Here is a 22517-nt window from a genome sequence, read left to right as displayed (position 1 = left end):
AATCAAGACTGATTTGTTGTGATTTTTGTTGTGATTTGTGTCAGTCAATGATTGTTGTGGAATCAGCAGTGAAGTTTATGTTTGAGTCATATGGATTCATATTTAGCGGAAAGCTGAGATTTAATCAAAATCAAAAAGTTTTTTAGGTGTGGTAAGCTTTAAATTTAGTCCACATCAAGTTGACCGAACACTAAATTTTGATATTTTTCTGCACTACACAGTCGTTTACTTCCACAGCAGGTATTTTATTGTTGCATCAGTGAGGATTTGAACACAGAACCTTTGACTTCTTATTTTAAAAAAGCTATATACAAATAACATACAAATAACTACTAACTAAGCAACAAAGCATGGTGGCCCAGTGAGTAGTGCTGCTGTCTCATAGTGCCTGGGTGGTGCAAGAGAATGTGAGTTCAGTCCACACTCAGTCTGCATAGAGTCCGCATGTTCTCCCCATGTCTGCCTGGGTTTCCTCTAGGTGCTTCCAAAGATGTGTTTTTTTTTTTTATTTTATTGCAGAAAAGGAACAGCACTGCATTGAAATACAATAACACACAATAAAAGGAAAAAAAATGATAACAGTAGCATCTCATTCAATACGAAAAATGTGATCATAATTCTTAATAAACTTGTTATTCTTATTGTTATCAATGAGTTTAAGAGAGTTTACAACAAGGGAAATCTCAGCAAGAAAGACATCGAATCTAGGCAAAGTCTTGAGAAATTTGTTTTTGTAAAAAAAAAAATTTACATGGCAACACGAAAAAATTAACAAGATCAATAGCATGGTCAGTGCCAGAAAAATAAAGAAATATATCTTTCAATGAAAACTTAAAATCAAATTTTATATAAGCAGATAAATAACAACTTAAGTCCTCCCAAAGAGGTTTAACCTTACTGCAATGGTAGAATAAATGAAGCAAAGTTTCTTCCTCAACTTTGCAGAAAACACATAAGTTTGAGAGATCAACAAAAGAAGCAATTTGGGAGTTGGTTGGATAGACATCATAAAGAATCTTAAAATGTACCCCTCTTATTTTATTAGAAATACAAAATTTTTCAGGGAGTAACCATGCTCTCTTCCAGTGAATACTATCAAAAAAATGACATGCTGTTCAGATTCCCCCATGGTGTGTGAGTGACAGAGAGAGTGTGTTTCACTGATGTATGGATGAGTGACCCATTGTAAGTAGTGTATCTAGCAGTGTAAGTCACCGCGGTGAATAAGGTGTGTGGGTTAGTAATACTACATAGTATCCATTGTAAGTTGCTTTGGAGAAAAGTGTCTGCTAAATGAATAAATGTAACTAAGTTAATTAATAGCTTTAATAGCATAAATATACTTACTACAGCATGAAAAAAGCCTTAATCTCATGATTTGATTTTATCTTATGTCATTCTTATAGGCATAGTGCCAATGCCCTTTTCAGAAAGAAAAACATTGGCATTTATCTGGTTAACTTTATTTCTTTATATCCAAAACATCCATGTGTCAAATTGTCAGTGTCTTCATCCACAAGAATGAATGAATGAATGAATGAATGAATGGAAATGTAATGTTGCAACTGTCAAACATTAAAAAATAGCTTATATTTTAATACACACATAGCATACAGACAGGTAAATAACTTATACAGCCTAAATGAGATATGTAGAAGAAATAATTAGTTAAATGCATTCAGGTGGAACCTGAAACCCTGGGGTCAAGAGAGAAGGCAATTCATTAAACAGAGTATTGAATTACCCAAGTAAGAATACCCAGCAGTTTAAATGGGTAAATCACTGCAATACTGCTTATCTAACACTGCAAAGTACCTTGGAAATAAGAGTCGGAGAAATAAACATTAACAATAATGTGGAAGAGTATTAATACTAAAAATATAGCAAGGTACTTGAAACCAATGGAAATATTTGCCCCTTGCAGCCAGTGTTAAATCCTCTTAGTATATTCTATGAAGCAGGTTTATTTCAAAGAGCCCTGTACTGCCTGAAAACACAGGACATGAATAACAAAAGTGTACACAATCTGACACAACCTCTGCCTACTTCAGACAGGTAAATTAGCATCTGCACCATGGCTGGAGCAATTCTTAATCGCTGCAAGCTCACAGTGGTGACAGTAGTATTATCCTGTACGATTATTATTATTGATATCATTATTATTATTATTATTATTATTATTATTATTATTATTGATATTATTATTATTATTGTTGTTGCTGTTGTTGTGGTTGTTGTAGTGTGCTTAGTAGCGCATAAATGTTATTTAACATTATATTGGCATTCACTAATTTACTTTATGTACATATTGGAGATTTCAAAAAAAAGGTTTTTCTGAAGAATTATAAATGTAAGATTTCAAACTAAGAAGCGGGCAACATGACGACTCATGAGCACACGGTATTTGCAAAGACAAAGGCGCAAAAGTATGGTAGGGCTTAAGAATACACGGATATACCGGCAGCAGAGTGAAAGATATGATGCTGCATGTCATCTTCCAGGAATAGCGGAGCCTCGGCCTGACGCTGTTGGCTCCTGCGCGCCCGGCGCCGAAGTGCCGCTGAAAAGCGCGCTAGTCTAGTGACGGGCGGCACACAGGACAGATGGATGCGCTCAATAACGGAGACGTGTTCGAGCTCCGAGTGTGAACAGTGACAATCCGTTCCGCCGCTCCGTGCCGCGGTGTTCCCGTGAATCACACAATAAGTGTGTGGGATGCGTGGCTGCTGGGGTGGGGTAGGGGTAGGGGGAGGGGGTTCCTCACTAATGTCTCCAGCGCTCCTCAGCATCAGTCAGTAGCTTACTGTAGTACATCCTGTTTGGAGCGCGGTAAAACACTCCAACATCCAGGGGCTGCCGAGCGCTACACGGCACAGCGCCGGGCGCTCCGCGTTCGCATCTTGCGGCTCTCGGTGCACACGGAGCGCGCGTGGCCGTACCGAGGAGGGGGGAAAAAAAAAAAAAAAAAAAAAAAGAGGTTGGCTCCACGTTTCACTATAATAAAGATGTTCCGCGAGCGTGGTCCGTTTCGGAGGGACTCTAGCTCTGTGTGAGCGGTAAGAGGTGCACCTCTCTGGTTCCCTGGATTGTAGGAACCTGTGACACTGTGTGTAGTGTCACTGTCGCCGCTGTTGTCAGTGTTAGTGTCGGCACTGAGTGACAGTGGGTTTTCCGATCACCGCTTCCGGACCTCCTCCTCCAGCAGTGTGGATCGCAGCTTGTGTTACGCCGGTCGCTACGTCCCAAACTGGAGTGGGAACGGCGCTGTCAAACGGAGTATTGAGGAAAGGATACCGCCGCCGGCGTGAGGACTGTCCGTAACCGCTGTGCAGTGAAAGAGACGGCGGTAAATTAAACATACCGGTAAGTGCAGTGGTTGTCCTGGAACTTAAGCGCTATTATTGTGAACATTATTATGATCGGGGATATCATTTGTGGCTGCTCTTCTTAATAACGTACTTGCTGCTCTCTGAACTTAACCATGTTTTTTTAACTAAGTTTTTTTTCTTCACGATTTTTTTCCAATGCCGTTGTTTGAAAGAATTGTTATTTCCAGCGCATGCTGACAAAACACAGCACGAACACAACGAGCGCGTTGTGTAACACTGACTAACACACCGCCAGTGCGCCGTGCGCGCGCGTCTCTTTGGCACGTGAGTGTCTCCGGAACAGGCGCGTCAGACGTGCGCGAGTTCGCGGCTTTCTTACATATCTGCGTCGGCGAAACAAGAAGAAGTAGTTGGATACCCCGCGGTGTCCCGGTGTCCCGGTGTTCTGAGTGCAGCAGCTCGGAGCTCGCAGTGTGTGTCGGACCGGCATGAGGTCCCCAAATTCCCACAGACCGATTCCGTGCCGTTACTGAAATGAAAACGCGCTACACGTGACGGAGTCCCAGTTGACGCGACTCGTTCCGTCTAATTTGACAGCAGAAAAAGTACCGCGGTCGAATGCCGTTGAATGAACGTCCTCTCGCGGTCCGCCGTGCTCTTAACGGGACCAACTTTTTGTTCCAATTTAAATGTCTTCGGTGTTTTTTGCTCTTCTGGGCCGAAGCCGTAGTTCACCGCATTCTGCAGCCGAAACCGTTCTCTACATTCCTCAATAAGCGTCCTTTTAGAAAAGACAACCCTTTTCAAAAAATCAAGAAAACAGTGCTCACTTTGCTCAGTTTGTAATCGTTTGTTCCACTAATATTCGCAATACAGCAGGTGGTGTGGTATTTAGAACTGTTACCTTGTAATCGTTAGGTCCCAGGGGCAAATGTCCTTCTTGAACTCTTGATCAAGATACACTGAATTGACACAGCAGGAATACTCAACTGTATAAATGGCTAAAACACTATTAAGTTCATATATCAGCACAAGTCTCCTTGGAGAAAGATGTCAGATATGAACAATAATGATAATATGGGTGTAATAATGAAATGATAATAATGATAATATGGGTGATAATAATATGCATGTGAGTGACAGAGAGAGAGTGTTCCACTGAAGTATGGATGAGTGACCCATTGTAAGTAGTGTATCTAGCAGTGTAAGTCACCGCGGTGAATAAGGTGTGTGGGCTCATAACACTACATAGAGTTCATTGGAAGTCGCTTTGAAGAAAAGTGTCTGCTAAGTAAATAAATGTATATGTAAATATGGGGAGTACTATGTGTATCAGTGATTTAGATCTCAGGAAGATGTCCAGTTGGGACCAGCAGGGTGTGTGAAGGACTGGGGACCATCATCCCCGCCCCAAAATCTGTGCTTTTCTCTTATTGTAATCAGATCAGGCTGTGGAGGCTGTGTGATGACACTGAACCCAAATGCTCTCTATTAATTCAAATCACTGTCAGAGTTCAATGTATCTTGTTCCCAGTTAGCCTACTTACACAGGCTATCAAATGTGTCACTATAGTAGAAATAAAATTGTCTAAAATAATCTTATACCATTGCCTAGTCCAGGTTTGTCTGCATGTTAAAAGACATGATTGAAACTCCACTCCATGTTGCTAGACGGACTAATGAAATTTATCAGTCACAAAATTACAAATGAAAGCTGTTCTAACTCGTGAGGTTTACTTTTTCACACCACTTGAAAAAAGCAAATACTGATCTTGATGTTCTTGTTAAGCTGCGATCCTTTAATCGAAGAAGTACATTTCAGTTTCTAAATTTGTTTGCTAAATTGTGCTGTAACTATTAGGTCTTAGCATTGTTTTTCTGTGTTTCGGAACAGTGAAAACAGTCTAACATACAGGTAAATTATTCCCTCAAAACTTCAAAAAAAGAATTGTGACACATAGCCTTCATATGCAAACACGTAGTACTTAATCATACAAAAGTACAAATAACACTTTTTTGCATTTTCCTTGTATACCTTTACCTTTTACGTAGGTACTGTAATTTTGTGTATTCTACATGTTTTCACGGACTTTCTTGGACAATTTTCTAGTTCCGGTCAAGATATTTCCCAGAATGTTTTAGCAAGGTGTCCTGCCGATTCAGCTTCAAGACTGCCGGTCCTTCTCAGCAGTGTTAGGCCACTGTCTCTAGAGACGAGCTCCTGGACCTGTCCTCTCAGTGCCCTCCCCTCAGAGCCTGTCAGAAAAACTCTGCTCCAGGTTCAGCTCATCGTCCGGTCCAGTGCTTTCGGAGAGGACCTGGGTTTGTGTCAAGCAGACAAACAGTAAAGGGGCCACCCCTTAAGATTTGTGCCCGGTCTGCCTGCCACATGTTGACTAAGTCTACTAGCTACTGTGAGGGCTCCGCTGGGGTTAGTAATGGCTGGACAGATTCTGCCAACTGTGCTAGGGGCCAGGGATTCGGTTCAGTTTTCTCCTGTGGATTTTGTGGCTCTTTAATCAGATTTGTTCTGATCTCTGGGCAAAGGCAGAGTCATGGAGGGAAGCTCTTGTTTTCAAGTATGTTTAGTGGTGTTTTATTTAGCTTCAGCAAACCAGCACTTTAAAGATGCAGACTGCTGCGGCAGCCCAAATTACCAGGACAGCCAGTCACAGATAGGCAGGGGTGGGTCTCTTTTCATACAGCTTCTTTGAACCTGATGCCTCCGTGCCTGTAGGGTTCTCACAGCCTGGGAGTTCTTGAGAACACAGTCTCACATGGAGAAGGTGGGATGAGACTAGTGCAGTAAGATGTCGAGATCCCGCTCCCACAGATGGTCCGCCCCTTGCCTACTATACACGCAGGCTGCGAAGAACACGACGTGAAGAACTGCGAACGATGAAGAGTAATCCACACAGTCGGCGTTTCCGTTCAAAAGCGAAACAGCGTGTTCGTTTCTGCAGCACTGCTGCTTTTATAAGAATGCAGTGCAATTTTTCAAAAAGCATGGTTCCAGGGACAAGGCCTGGACAGTCTCCTACTGAGTAGAAGGAAAAAGCTGTCTGTGCCATATCAAGATGCCCCCCACTACTAAGGAGCCAAGAAGCTTATTTTTAGAAGCCTTGGTAGGGTGTGAGATTCAGTTCGGGCTGACATGCATTATGTTCTGCCTGCTGGATGTGTGCTGGGATCACAGTGCTATCAGTGTTATTGTTGAAATCTATGCGGGAGCCTCCAATAAGTCCTCAGATTTCAGATTTGATGATGGCAACCTATGGAGCAAGTGTCATGCTAAAACAGCACGTGTGAACACATATGGGCCTATTCAACTAGTTTAAAGATTAGTGGTATAACAGTAGCATTTGTCAGCAGCCATACTTCTTTTCGTGCTGTTTCCAGAATCACTGCATGCTACGTAGAGAGAAAGTCATTAGGCCTGAGAATGTTCGTGGTTTTTCTTTTTTTTCCTTCTTGTTAAGTTCTCTTTCTTAAACAACTGTTATCTTCTCCGCTTTAGTTTTGGCCCAGGATTTCACTTTGTTGGGGGTGTCTGTGAAACTCAACGGCCTTAAGGCAAAAGCAGAGTACGCAGCTCACACTCTCCGGGATATGACCTCGCAACTCGTTTTGTACAAGTGTCTTGTCATTATGTTTTATTCCATGCTCATGCGAAGATGGTGGGGTGCAGGGGGATGACAAGACTTGTGATGTTATTTTCATAGAACAACACTTTTTGTCAAAAGGGATTTTAAGCTGCCTGTGGGATCCAAAACAGCGAGCTAGCTTCCTAGGTGGGAGCCTTGATGGGGAGGCTATCTCTACATCTTGTGAAGTCAGCTGGGAGACAGATACTGTAAAATATGCAGTCTGCTACTCCATTTTTTTTAATCTGTTCCAGGCTGGGCAGGGCTGTAGCTTGTCTTATGCATGATTCAGAACCAGAGAGAAGCCACTCATGGATTTAGTGTGAATTCTATCCTATAGCTTCCTTCACAGCCAGGACAAGAAAGTACTGTTCTATTAATATAGTTTTCTTAAAAAATTGAAACACTGAGAGAACAGGGGAATGCTGAGTTACACTAGAAATGGCCATTGTCCACCCTCTGTGATTCTATCTGCGGTCTGATGATATCATGGGATAAGGTAAGTACAGGAGAGGATTAAAGAAAGTGGTGATCTTTTAATGTGAAGGACCAGCCAGTAAAGGGGAATAATGATAAAAGGATAGAGAAATGAGGCTAAACCTCACGCTACAAGCACAAATTATATGGTAAGTACAGATATTGACACTGCAGTCTGACCCTGAGCACATAAATCAGTCGCAGATGCAGATGTGCATCTGTTTGAGGTCAATGTCTAAAACTAAAAGCGACTGAAGCCCCTTTGAAAGGAAAGATCTGGTAAAAATGCAAAAAATTACTAAAATTATCTGATACATTTTACATTTACTTTTATTCATTTAGCAGACACTTTTCTCCAAAGCGATGTACATCTCAGAGAAAATACAATATGTGCATTACATTAGGAGAAAGAGAGACATAGATGTAGACGTGTGATTCTAAAGTACAGTTAGTTTGTTTCTTTCCACCATATCAACCAACGTACATCACACGGGTAGCTGTATAAAACGTTATCCAAATAGCTACTATTCCAAATCAACTTCCTAGTAATAATTTTTTTTTTTGAGATACATACAGTATAAACATTTACGTTGCATTACTGTACAGGAGTAATGTACAAGTAGTTTATCAGTTCTAAACCCACCGTTTTAGTCAATATCTACATCAACATCTACTTTCAGATGCTGTGTTGTTTTATGTGTCATGTAAACTGCCACTTTAAATTTTAGCTTGTGCAGTTTAGATAAGTTCTAAGTTTCTAATAAAGATTTAAAGTGGAGAATAAAAAGCACTTTTACTGTCATGACTGTCATATATGTAAGCAGGTACCTCACTGTATATATGGATAAGACACAAGTCATGTTAATTTATAGTTAACAACCAACACTCATGAATCACAGCAACTATAATATAGACAGCAGTACCACTGAATTGCATATTTATGTTTTTTCTATTAATTTTTCACATAAGTGAAAATAACTGAAAAAGCCAAAGTATTAATGGGTTCAGGAGCCATTATTTTTTGAAAGAGCTCTATATTTTTGGCCAGCTCAATTCCTTTGGTCTTCAGTCGCTGGTCATGCAGTTCTCTGGGACGATAGCACTGATGGTGTTATGGGGTGGGGGGTGTATGCATGATCAATGACCTTTGTGGGCACTCTTTCAGGAGGAGAAACAGTAAGCTTCGTAAAACATAACACATAGGCTTATGTTTTCATGTAATGTATTTTTTTCTTGCCATCCTATGGTTTTCCATGGGTAAAAAAGAGTTATTGCTGTGGCCACAGCTGAGCTGATGTAGGAAAGTAAGAGTTTAGTGGACCTTTTGCAATCACTAGAAGAGACATTATTTAGAGGGGGACATGGGCAGAGTCACTGGAGCAGAAATGTCATCCATGCATATGCCCTGCTGTTTTGTCATGCAGGTAGTGTAGATTGAACCCAGCCTCTGGGAGCTGGTTTTAATTGGAGGAGGTGCAGAGAAGCACTGGATTATAGAAAATTCTGAGCATGTGGAACTGTTCAATAAATATAAATGAGTGTGCACTGGGGCATCAGGGCTGTACAATCATTTGTGGGCTTCGTGATCTCGTACTTGTCACCATTGTTACAGTGTTGCTTCGAAGGAGCTTTTGCTTGAAGCATCTTAAATGTTATGATTTCAACACCTCACCTGTTTATGCTGCTAGATGCTTTTTTTCATCAAGCAGGTTACTAAAATGGTATGAAAATCACTTGGTGTAAAGAGATGTTATGAATGTAATTTCCCCAGAAAAGGACCATGAGTTGGGAAGCTTCATCAAAAAACACTGCAGCAAGTATGCCAATTTGGGAATATATTTATTTTTATTTTTCTTAGCTCGCTATAGTGGTGGTCTCACCAGGAATGGGACTCAACTTTAAAAGTACTTTCAAAAGTACCACCCTGAATTCTCCACAGTGCCGAGACCCCGTCAAGACAGGCTCTGGCCTTCCTTCCATCTGCTAAAATACTGCATCTGCTAAAGCACATAAAAGCTATGCTTTATGTGGAAGTACAGTCTCTCCAACGTTGAAAGTAGAGGCTGCTTATGCCGGAGTGAACGCAGTCTGTATGATTTTTTTCATTTTATACATTTTCAGTCCGCATAAGTAACCAAAAAGTCTTCTTGTGAAGAAATAGCAGTCTGTATAAATTACAAAAGAAATTCTTTGCAATGTGATAATAGCAATATAACAATCACTGTTTATACACATTTTTTTATAGTAAAAACATGCAATTTTGTTTTGATTTTATTGTGACTAATCATGCAGCTTATTATTAATTTGCAAAAACTGACTTGGCAAACAAAAGCTTTCTATTGTTGTCTTTTTTAAATTAGTGAGGCAGCAAATGAAAACAAATCTTGAAAAGGTTTTTATTTTTATTATTTTCCCTTTTATTTCCTATCATGGCATAACCCATATTTGATTCACTATGAGTGTGATTTTGATATGTATCCACTTGGTCCGTTTGTATTGAACTTAGTCAGGTTGGCTGCTTATGCCTCTCAGGAGAGGAGAAAGGTGTAATATGTAAGGGTGTAGTAATATGATTTGTAATAGCTGCTTGCATTCCCTTTTAATTTACAGTATATTCATAATAAACTCCCCCTTACTGCTTGTAAAACAAATGGAAGTGCATTTGCAGATGCTTTCTGGGAAGCGAAAGGAACGTAAGCTTGTAAATTCAGTTTGCCAGCCACTAAATAATTCTTTCCATTAAAACACAAATACACTGCAGTACTTAAAAATTGTTTGCGTGTGTGTATATGTGAGAGTAGCTTTTGATGGACATTTGTTTAATGTATTTAAGAATGGTTTCGCCATGCATTTGAAATGAAAGTCATTTTAATATTGCTGGTTCATTATACAACCCAATTTACAGCATGCATGTTTAATTGTGCTGTAATTAAGTGTCTGATTTGAACCACATACAGAGTACCCTTTCCGTTCTTAGACACCCAAGAGTAGTAATTAAGGGCTTCTTGGAAATGGACTTCTGACCAGAGGATTGCAGCCTCAGATGAGGCACTGCCAGCATAACTTAGAGGCCAGAGAGGTTTCTTTTTGTACTGGTTTATAAATGAGACATAGCTGTTACATTTTTCGTTGCATTACGATTTTGTATTATGGTTAGTATTAGCATTTAAAATCAGTTCATAACAATAAAAAAATATTTTACGTACCCGGTATCTTCTATATACCCGTTCTAGTGCAAAGTGTTCCTGTAAAAGGGCCGTGATTGTCAAAAACAAATAACAAACCATTTCTTATGTCACAGTGTACATTCTAAAATACAGAATTTTCTGTATTTTTACATTACAGTTGTTCATGTAGCAGATGCTTTCCTCCAAAGGAGATTACAATGAATGCTATGTAGTGGTTAGCTGAAACCTTTTCATCCAAGGTGACATGCTAAATGCAATACAATGCTAGATATACCTGTCTGCAGTCAACAGTCTACACACTACAACATTGCAACACACATCCATGCTTTAGGATGACGGGTGGGCCACTTGGAGGAAACCCACGTGAGCACAAGGAGAACATGAACACGCCACACAAACTGAGCGGGAATCAAATCCACATCCCCTTTCACCCTCAAGGCCCTGTGAGAGAATAGCGCTATTCGCTTCGCACCAAACTTGTTTTTAGTTCAAATAATGTTCATATAATATACTCCATCAGAGCAAAAAAAAAAAAAAAAAAACTTCTTCCCTGATGAATTAAACATGTATATGTATGTTTCACAGAAACTTGCAAAAAAATGCCAGTTTGTTTCTCTTGTTTCCCAAACTCATACTCCTGGATAGAGAAGCTAGTTCAGCTCTGATCTCTGGGGCTTTCTGCAAAATGTCAGCACCATTGTTCTGTTTAATTGATCTAGAACAGGCTTCATAATTATTCTCTCACAGGCTGCGCATAAACACCAGCTTATTACGGCAGCACAGAAAGGGATTTGTGTTCTGCACATCTTATTTTTAAAAACTGTGAACCGTCTCTGTATCTGGCCTGCCACTCATTATGGTGTTTGTAATGTGCAATGAGTCCAACTAAGACATTTCAGCCTGACTTTGTAATAGGATTTAAAAAGGAAGAATGTTTCATGCATGAAGGTTATAGTATGTACAGAGCAGAGCACTAGAAACTAGGACAGTTTTTTTCATCCTATGCCTCACATTGATCATCAATGAAACAGAGGAAATCCCAGCTATCCTCTCTGATGTACTTAGAGAGCAAAATCTGAAACAAATTCTAAATCTTTTCGGTGCTGGACGTTCTGGTGTTCCCACATGTGCTTGTCAGCGCTGCTGTCACACGCAGAACCAGCACTGCCCTTTGGAGCCATTCCTTTGGTCCTGGTTCCATCAACTCCTGCACATTGTGTCTTGGTACTGTGCCCTAAGTGCCTGCTGTGTTGGTTTCCTTTTTTCCCTGCGCTCTGAGTCATAAAGTGCTTTGTCTAACTAGCTATAGCCCTTGACCATAGGGTACTTTGATTTTCCTCTGCATAGCCAACGACAGGTCATCCATACAGAAGGTGAAATTATTAGCAGGCATTACATTACATTTATTTATTCTCAAAAGCCACATAAAATGATTATAAACTCGTATTTAGCTTAGACCTTTGTCAAAGGTGGCCTATAGTGTGAGATACACTACACTAAACACCTTACAGTCATGAGTGATGCCTTTACACAGCCGCTACTCCTGTATTGCATGCAAATGTTTGTGTGCCTTTTAAAAAAGCAAAAAATGTTGTCTGAAGGTGATCAAGAGTTGTCTATTCTGAGTTTTGCGCACCTGCTCGAGCGATGAACATCAGTGCATAAAGTGGAAGGAAACAAACTAGGTTTACTTAAGAATCATATGTCTGCAGCTATGTCTCTTTCTCCTAATGTAATGCACAAATTGTATTTTCTTGGAGATGTACGTCGCTTTGGAGAAAAGTGTCTGCTAAATGAATAAATGTAAATGCAATTGATGTAACAATTGTGGGGACCAGAATTGTGAGAAACCTGCTGCACCACCAGGTTGCCCAGGATTATAGATTCTGAATATTGTGCGAATGTATAAGAGTACATGTGGATAAAGCCTATATAGTTTCATCTTAATGTTCTCCTTCTTTTGGTCATAATGCGTTTGATGCAGCTGAGAGGTGAACAGCGTGCCCTGCAACAGAAATTTTAACAAGGGTCCCATACCGGTGCTGCTGATGCAGTCTTGTTATAACCTTTCAAGGACTGATATCCACTGCTATATTGTAACTGGCTGGAGCATAAAACAGATTTTTGTGCATGTTTCATGTATTTGAACATCATTGTGTTGCTTTGCCCTAAGGATTATTCCTCTAACATGTAGACACTTAGTAAACAAGCAGTGAGATGGGTGCAGTACTATTACGAGAAACTAATCGCAGTAGAGCATACTGTATGCCATCCAGTGAATTTAAAGTCTTGCTGCTCTTAGGCTGCTCCCCACTATTCAGAACTTAGAAAGTGCATATCCAGTAGGTTTAGTACCTGTCATATTTGGAGAGGTTTGGGTTCAGTTAGGCACAAAAATGTCAGATTATTAATTTAACTATGACCTGTCAAACCAGTTGCGATAGTGGGGTGAAGAAGATGAAATGAGTTCTTTCAGCTCACGACTGCTGATTTCATATGCTGGTTTCTCCATGTTGAAAGCAGCAATTCTGCGAGAACCATCCTATTTGTGTGGGTTTATTGCTCTTTGATCAACTGGTTCAGCACCAATATAAACGTCTGCATTAACAAGATATATCGGCCGAAGATTGCTTAGTCCCTCTGTGCTCGTCATTTCATCAGAGGTCGAAAAAGACAGTGTAAGACAATGGTACAAGGTGCTGTGACAGGATGGAAGGCATGCAGGCTCAGCTGGTCTCCTGCCCCTCCCGCAGCCTACCGCCTGGGAGCCTCTCCCCAATTAGTCTCAGCTGGATCCCGTCTCTCTAACGAAAGGGAGCGTAAGAACCCGCAGTGGCGCTGTGGCGGGGAGTACCAGGCTCCGTGCTGCCTGGCAGATCATAGGAACATAGCCTGCCACATTTTCCTATTCTTTTTATTTGATATGCTCACCATGGCTGCCTTGTTCCTCTTACTGATGAAATGTTTTTTGTTTTTCTGCTCACCTCTGCTCTCTTACTTCCAATATTTTTTTTTTTCCTCATTTATTTATGCCTTCCAAATGATTCAAATATGAAAATGTTAGATACAAGGGGCATAATGATGTGTCCTGTGCATATGCAGGCTTCATCTAAGTGATCGCCTTGTTATGTGTGTATAAAGGGGTTGTATTTGATACAGCACAGTAAGAGGAGATCTCATTGACTTTGAACAGGGTGTAATCATTGGTGCACAAAGACCATTAACATCTCATAAGCAACTGCCTTGAAGGTCGTGTTCGACTGGAGAAAACAAGAAGATTCGGAGAATTGCGTTTTTTTTTTCCCCATTTCAATTCTCCGCACAGCTGTTGCTTGTACGCATTTGGGTATGTTACAATTTACCACGTCTCCTCTACCTCCCAAGGGAAACCTCTGCTCTGACCACTAGAGTTGCTCTTTTCCAACCCACACTTGTGTCTGTATAGGTAATCTATTTCCTTAGTGTATAGAGAGATGATAGGAAGTTGCTATTATGGAGAAATTACATGAGGTGGAATCTAAAGGACATGGGATTAAATGTCTCAGAGACACCAAGGTTAGATACAGTGCCCACTAGTAGAGCCCTCTTACCCCCCGCTTCCTGCATTCCATCATCTCTGCTCCTCCTTTCATTTTCCAGCTTGCCATCCTGGATCACACACGAATTTGAAGCTTTTAGTCTTAGTTCTGCCCAGGCCCAAGAACTGGCCTTGGAATGTTGTGGTTTTAAAGGCAGGCTCTCTCAAGAGTAACCTCTGATCCCTCTGATCACTCTTGCCCTCTCTAAATTATTTATACTTCCTTCTGATTAATTCTTCTCTGTGAGTAGTTACCAGGTCCTGTCTCCAAAACATGGCTAGATGTTATAGAAAGCACTTTCTGAAGAGCACCCATTAACTCATAATGCTTATAATAGCAGTGTTCTGGTAGATGTCTTTATGAGTTTTAAATCAATACTATTAACTTCAGCCTTCTGAAAAGTTTATCCTGAAGTTCTGCATCATATTCTGTACAGTAGATGTTCATTAGACACTTTCAGTCCAGTGGCAGTGACATTAAAGAAATCATATATATTTTTACTCTTGTAGATGGACCCCACCAGTTAGAAGGCTGATGCACGAAATAAGTGTGTTTTAAACTTTCATGTCTATTCGATAGCACATACAAATCACTCATTGTGTAACTGCATTGCAAGAGAGTAAATGGTTTGTCAAAAAAAGAATACAAAGAAGGAGAAGGAGTCACATATACTTTACAATGTACACTCGTTGATGGAGTATATTGAAACTGGGCAATCTGAAATTTGAAATTAATTTTTCAAAGCTGTATTGTCAGACAGTTGCCACTAAGCACAAGCATGTGCTTTCTCTTCAGATTAAAGAATTTTCTTTGAAAACAGCTGAGTACAGGAGAAACACACAATATCAGAAAAAATGTTTAATAATGCCCAATAATAGATTCAGTGCCCAACATGAGATTTGTAGTTTAACTGTCTAGGGGTGACAATGATGAATGTAACACACACACACACACACATTCCCAAACAGGGTCGCAGGGAACTGGAGCCTACCCGGTAACACAGGGCACAAGGCCAGAGGGGGGAAGGGACACACCCAGGACAGAACGCCAGTCCATCGCAAGGCACCCCAAGCGGGACTCGAACCCCAGACCCACCGGAGAGCAGGACTGTGGTCCAACCCACTGCGCCACTGCGCCACCGCACCCCCCTCAAATGTAACACTGGCAATCAATTAATTAATGAATTAACAATTCAGCTTTATGTCATTAATGTTGAAATTTTACCAAAAAAGTGATGATCAACTGTTGACTTCATATATATAACCAAAAACAAATGTTAAAATAATTCAGTGGTGAAACATTAGAATGAATCAATGGATACAACTCATCCTCCCAGTAGAGGTTAACATTTCAGCACTGCAGTTAATTTGAAAATTGATTTGGAATAAGACTTTTAAATAGTCTTGCATTTTTAACAGTCTCAGTTTTGGCATTAATTTAAAAATGAATTGGATGTGCAGATTGGGATAAAGGTTGTAATTTATTGCTACAGTAAAGATGAGCATTTAAGGCATGAGACATAACCACGTAATCTTAGTGTTGATGGTAAGGCAGGAATGGATTGGATTTGCAAATTATGATGAACCTACATTTCAGTACAGCTGTGAAGTCAAAAATTGAATGCTGATAACATTGTATTTAAACAAAGATAAATTGTCTTTGTCATTTTTGTAAAGAATTAATGCTGTTTTGTTTTACCTTTGTGGTTTCTCAGTACTCATGCTCAAGAAAAAGGTTTTTTGGTCTTGGAAGAATATCCATATTATTATTAGTGAATTAGTCTTGGTGGGCAAATAATAAGACAAGAGTCTTAAAACCAAACCTAAGGAGCTTTGCCTCAAATTCACATTGATTTTTCTTCCAGTCGCTGCTCTTGGTGTGTGACCTGGAGCGCGACGAAAATTACTATCGGGTGACACAATTGAGTCTTTTGAGTTTGGGCACTGATTTTGACACTGAAATAAAATACATCAGTTTTCAGCTGTGGAACTGAATCAGTGAGTCTGTGCCTCTGTACACTACGTTGGCTGTGTTTACAATGTGTCTAGGCACAGTTATGAGTTTGCATGTTGCATGATAATTCAACATACTGTCTGTGTTAGGGTTCTTCACTTCTGATTTTTAATATCCTCTTAATTTAGAGATTTTAGCATGTATTGTGAGTACAAATATTCTACTCAGAGTGGAATTCTTCCTTCTTCATTACCTGTCTCCTCATAATGAAGACACTAACAGTTTCTCAAACATTAAGTCAAATGATTTCAAGCCTAATGTGGTACCCTCTTTCTTTCTGTTCATACAAAAGGGCTCCCACACTTGCAAAAAGGATTCCACACACTACTGATTGGATGTGAGCCCATTTTGACCCCAGAAAATGAAGATGGTGTTGCTATGGAAACTACTGTTGCTGCAACCGTTCATAGGGGTCTTTGTAGGTAAGTGTCTTAACAATAACTTATGATGTGTCACATTATTATTAGTGTATGTTGCAACATTGTATGTTTTGGAAACATTTTCAGATGCTTTTATACTAGTTTCTGTGATGGCAGCAGGTATTACAGATGCCAAGGATATGAAGATTTGCTTTTATGGGAAAGGCATCATTATTACCCTTACTCACTTACTTAGATTTACTCATTTGGCTTATACTTTTCGCCAAAGCAATTTACAATGTCAATCTGTTACTAGACTTATTAATCTTACAATTATTTATCCATTTACACACTTAAGTAACTTTAGGGTAAGTACCTTGCTCAAGGGTACTACAGCCATAAGTGGGATTTAAACCTGCAACTTTTGTTTCCAAAAGCAGCAGTTCTAACCACTACACTACCAGCTGTCATTACTGGCTATTTTGCTTTACATACTTACTAAATTCTATAAACTGCTTATCCAAATCTGGGTTACAGAGGTCCTAAGTTTATCCTAGAGGCATAGGGTGCAAGGTTCGGGTCCTGCTTGGGGTGCCTTGCGATGGGCTGGCGTCCCGTCCTGGGTGTGTCCCCTCCCCCTCCAGCCTTACGCCCTGTGTTGCCGGGTTAGGCTCTGGTTCGCCAGACCCCGCTTGGGACAAGAGGTGTCAGGCACTGTGTGTGTGTGTGTATGTGTGTGATAAATATGCTCAGTACCCTAATATTCGTAGATGAAGGGAAGTGCAATCACTGATTTGTCTAGAACATAGTATCTATTTTATGTGTGCCTGATACTACACTAAGTAAGCTTTGCTGCTTGCGGAGTATACGCACATACGTATGTGTGGACTTCTTTGTGTTTTAGTGTCACAGCTTGTCCATTGTCTAGTATCACCTAATTGCAACCTACAGATGAGGAAATCACTTATGATTTTTATTTATTTATTTGTTTCCAAGCAGAAGCACTAAAATGTTTAACCTTTAATGAGCTAAATGCAGAAGGCAACAGCGATTATAAGCATGCAGAAAGTACTTATCTGGAGTTTGAAGTAACCATCATTAATTTACAGTAAAGCTGCATTGATATCCTTGCTGAAGCAATGATTGCGTTACAAGGGCTGTATCATCGATCGTGTTTGATGAAGCGGTTTAATTTTTCTCACTTACAAAACGGCGAGGTCAGACTTGAACAAGAGTCCGATGGCTGTAAGTGTTTGATAAAAGGGGTATTATCCTTATTGAGTTATTGAGATGAAGAAGGGAAAATTAATGAACAGTGTCTCCCATATGTTAAAGTTAAATAGATTTCTCTTCTGTTCCTTTTAATATGCTCACTCCTAGGATTGCAAAGACAAAGGCTTGAGCCACCACATTTATTATGTTACAGGATTATTTTCTTAGAATTTCAATGCCCTTTATTTCAAGGCCACCTGCATTGCTTGCAATTTGCATAGCACCATTACTGTGTAATCCATACACTGTATAGCCTTTAAAGGGTTTTGCTTTGCTGATCTGGAGTTAAACATCCATCCATCTATCCAATTTCACAAAACTGCTTGTCCTGAGCAGGATTGTGGTGAACCGGAGCCCATCCCAGAGGCATTGCAGACAAGGCGGTGTTTTTCCCTGAGCAGGACACCAGTCCATTGCAGGGTAGCCACCCATGCACACATACATTCACACACTACAAGCAATTTAGCATCACCAGTTCACCTGAACTGCGTGAGAAAATCCATGCATACACAGGGAGCTCATGCTAACTCCACAAAGGCTGAGCAGGGGATCAAACCCATGTTCTCTCTCACCACCCAGGTACCAGGGCTACTCACTGTGCCAAGTGGAAACAGACATACATACATAACACACACAGACACACACAGACACACACACACACACACACACACACACACACTTTCTGAACCACTTGTCCCTAGCCCGGCAACACAGAGCGTAAGGCTGGAGGGGGAGGGGACACACCCCAGACAGGACGCCAGTCCGTCGCAAGGTACCCCAAGCGGGACTCGAACCCCAGACCCACCGGAAAGGAGAACCCGGTCCAACCCACTGCACCACTGCACCACCACACCCCCTGGAAACAGACAGTTCCTTGTAAAATACATGTGATTCCTGGTTTACAGATACAGAGACCCTGTCATAAGTCACTGGCTGTAACACTGACTGAGATCCAAAAAATAAGCCACACGGCTGCCTTGTGGCATCACAGATAGCCAAAAGCCAAAAGTTGAAACTCAAAGGTTAATGGGATGGCTGTCATTAGTCCAAGTTGTAATAAGTTGCACATTTTGTAATTTGTGCACAGCTGTACCTCTTACCTGCAATATATTGTAGTATAATATATAAGTAATGCAATATATTGTGTACTTGTGTAACCAAAGTAATTTTTAATTTTCTTTTTCTAAATTAATAATGTATTACTTTCCCTCTCAAATGTGGATGTGTTTATCAGAACTGACACTCACATTATCATGACATGTCAGCCTGGCTGTGAACTGATTTAGCTACAGTCTACTCTTCTACCAGTACCCAGTTCATATATAAGGCAGGAATCTGTATGCTGAAAAAGTTATTCATGTTACGGTTTATGTGTGCACAACCAGACCTCTGGTGACAAGCTACTGGAATGACTGGACAATCAAGTACATCTCAATATTATTTTTTGAAATATGTTTTCAAGAATTTTAAAAGAAGAAATCAACAAAGTCAAATACAAATGGTTAATGAAACACTATTTGAAGTGATGTTCAAGTATGTATCTCTCATATATAACATTAAATATTTTATGCAGAATTGGAAGGAATTTTTTTTTTTGTGGGGACACAGTGGCGCAGCGAGTTTGGCTGGGTCCAGCTCTCTTGTGGGTCTGGGGTTTGAGTCCTGCTTGGGGTGCCTTGTGATGGACTGGTGTCGTGTCCTGTCCTGGGTGTGTCCCCTCTCCTCCGGCCTTGCATCCTGTGTTGCTGGATTAGGCTCCGGTTCACTGCGACCCCACTTAGGACCAGTGGTTTCGGACTCTGTGTGTGCGTGTGTGTGTGTGCGTGTGTGTGTGTGCGTGTGTGTGTGCGTGTGTTTTGCACTTGCCTGTCATTAAGATCATTGGTATTTTTTGTCTCTGTAGTAGGAGGGTGTTGGGGGAAATTATACTCAAAATGTTAAACGATAACTTTCAATTAGTTTCTTTTGCGAGAATACAATTCTAAAAAACAACATACAAATATTTTATTAAACTTACAATAAAAATTTCCTTAAACATTTTATTTTGGTATAATTTTGGTGTAAGAATATCGCTACCATGTCCAATTGACTTTTAAAAAAATCACATATATGATACACTGAAATAACCAGTTGCTCAAATGAGTTGACCCGCCTACATTAGTCCGGTCATGCGAGGATGAACTGTATTCTTACGGGGAAAAATTATAATTCACTTCTGAATCATATGAAGCATGCAGAAACAGTAAAAACTTTTTTCAAACCCTATTGAAATTTTTACATATTTCTATTATAAATAACATTGTCCTTATGAAACATGTCAAAGTTCAGCACTGATCCCAGGTTTTATTCTGATGCCGTGTTTGTTTATGTGTTTATTTAATTTCCCCGTGGTTCATCACCATCCCATCACTGTAGCCTACGCTGCAGTTTGTGTACGTACTAACAATATGAATATGAGCTCTTATTAATTGCTCTACTGAATATGTTGGCTCGGTCATTCTTCCTGGTGATCGCAATTATCCTAGTTCACAGTTTTTCTCACACTGGCGAATGCAGCATACCTGGTTCGCTGAGGTCTTCTGTCTACCGGTGAACATAATGAGCCCAGTTGGCTGAGTTCCGCTTTACTCTCTGGTCACATATTTGATGTTCACAGCCAAGTCAAGTGGCCAAGAGTGGCAGGCACAGCACTGACTATGTCCGTGCTAGTATTTGCAGCCAGGACTCATTCAGTAAAGTGTGCCACTTGGCAAGAAGAGCACTCTGAAGAATGACAAGTACACAGCCACACGTAGAAAGACAGAAACATGCATATCTGCTCAGGAAGGGGATTCTTGTTAGTTATTTTGCTGTAATGCACACAGTTAAAGACATCTGTCCTTGGCAGTTCCAGGGACATTTCAGTAATTCAGCAGCGTGTCAGCTTACAGTGAGACAGCAGGGTGCTTACACTCCAGCTCAACTTCAGACTCGGGTGCCTCCTTTTTATTTAGAAGGAATGAAAGTAAGCCAAAATCAGATGCTACTTTCTGTGTGTTTATAGTAATTTTCAGGCCAATGATAGACATTTTATGTTGACTAGGTGACCCCCAGTAAACATTTGCAACTCTAAAGGACTAAAAATTTGAAGTACCTGCACTGTGCCATCAAAACACATGCTATTGTTGGCCCCCGTTCATGTCACCTGGGCATTGAAAAGCAGTTTGTAGCAGTTTGGATTTTAAAAAGCCTACACTTATTCAAAGTCCTTTCACTGTGGTTGGGATGAATAGGGGGTTACAGATTGTGATTTATATTTGGTGTCCACAAATAGTGTCTTTCATGAAAGCTTTTGTGTGGCAAATATCCCATATCTCCCAAGTTTTGCTGGGAAGTAATTGGATATGTTTCCGTCCGTGTATCAACTGTGCTAATCTTAATTGAATTTTTCTTGCCACCATCATCCTAGCATCAAGGAACCGTCGCCTGTAAGATTATACCATTTGTGGTTCCAGGAATCCCTGAGGCACATGATCGGTCCTGAATAATTACCTGATGTGCTTCATTTATTACACGGTACAAACAATGTTCCTTGAAGAACCCACAAGTCTGCAGAAACACAAAATGAAACTCCTTTATTGTATAGCCACAGCACCATGGCTCAGAGTTTGGACATACGCACTGTTAAACAATGATAAATGCAGTCAATACGATGGCCCGCAACAACCCTCAGCTGGCAAATAACCTTCTAAGCAAAGGAGTAGTGGAATAGGGAGCAATATTGCACCAATTAAATGAGAAATTGCATTCTTTTTTGAGAGGGTTTTGGATTTTGAATTATTCTTTACAGCAAAAAATTGTTTTTTTTTTTTTTTTGCTAAGTTCATGATGTCACTGTTTTTTTTTTGTTTTTTTTTTAATATATGTATGTATATTTTCAACTTTTAAAAAGGCTTTTAAAGCATTTTTTCCTTTATCTGCTTCCTGGTAAACTGCCTGATCAGCAGTTAATGCCAATTATTTTATCTCATGTCATATTATATTTATTTCTTGTGATAATATGCACTTTTAGTCAGTATCATATCAAAACATCTATCCCATATTAAACAAAACATCCATTCACTGAACATCATTGCTAAAGACTGCAGGGATTATAAATGTATTGTACAGGTTTTTATTATGAAAATTCTATTATTATGCTAAATTCTAGGGTAGCACGGAATGGTAAATATAATTAGCAGATTTTTTTCCAGTGCAACCAATATAAAATGCAAAATTTTGTACATATGTAAAATTGAAAACATGTTTAAATGTAAACAGTTCTGTCTGGACAGTTGTGTGATAGACTAAAATTGCTCCAGTCTGCATGACAGGTAACAAGGGGATTGATGTTGTGAGGTAGATATACGGTTGGAAAGTTTTTCATAAATGTGACAGGTACAGGGCTGTTGGGGAGGCTGGGAAAATGTTTCAAGGATGGTTTGTGAGAGATACCAGTGTGTGCACACCTGTTAATACTGTATGTCAGTGTGTCCATTGCGTATGTCGTGAGCATCCGTTGCTAAATATATCATCAGTTCATGTCTCCACTGCTTGTGTTCCTGTGAGTCTCTGTGTTTTTTGCGTTGAGTGAATTAGTTTTACTTTTCAATTCCTCAACATGATTAATACAAACATG

The 22517-nt window shown here is 40.1% G+C and overlaps 1 protein-coding gene across 1 annotated transcript in view; it reads left to right on the top strand.

Moving 5' to 3' along the window:
* Nucleotides 1–3015: 3015 nt before the first annotated feature.
* The window catches only part of LOC108939516 (contactin-4-like), a 123957-nt gene continuing 104455 nt past the window's right edge, over nucleotides 3016–22517 (top strand). The window contains exons 1-2 of the mRNA XM_018760910.2: nucleotides 3016–3363; nucleotides 16522–16651. Coding sequence (XP_018616426.2) covers nucleotides 16591–16651 — 61 coding nt within the window. The 5' untranslated portion in view covers nucleotides 3016–3363; nucleotides 16522–16590. The remainder of the gene's footprint in view (nucleotides 3364–16521; nucleotides 16652–22517) is intronic.

This window comes from Scleropages formosus, chromosome 2, assembly GCF_900964775.1.
Source record: "Scleropages formosus chromosome 2, fSclFor1.1, whole genome shotgun sequence".
NCBI lineage: Eukaryota > Metazoa > Chordata > Actinopteri > Osteoglossiformes > Osteoglossidae > Scleropages > Scleropages formosus.
Note: the sequence above shows the minus strand (reverse complement) of the source record. Positions and strands in the feature narration are given on the sequence as shown.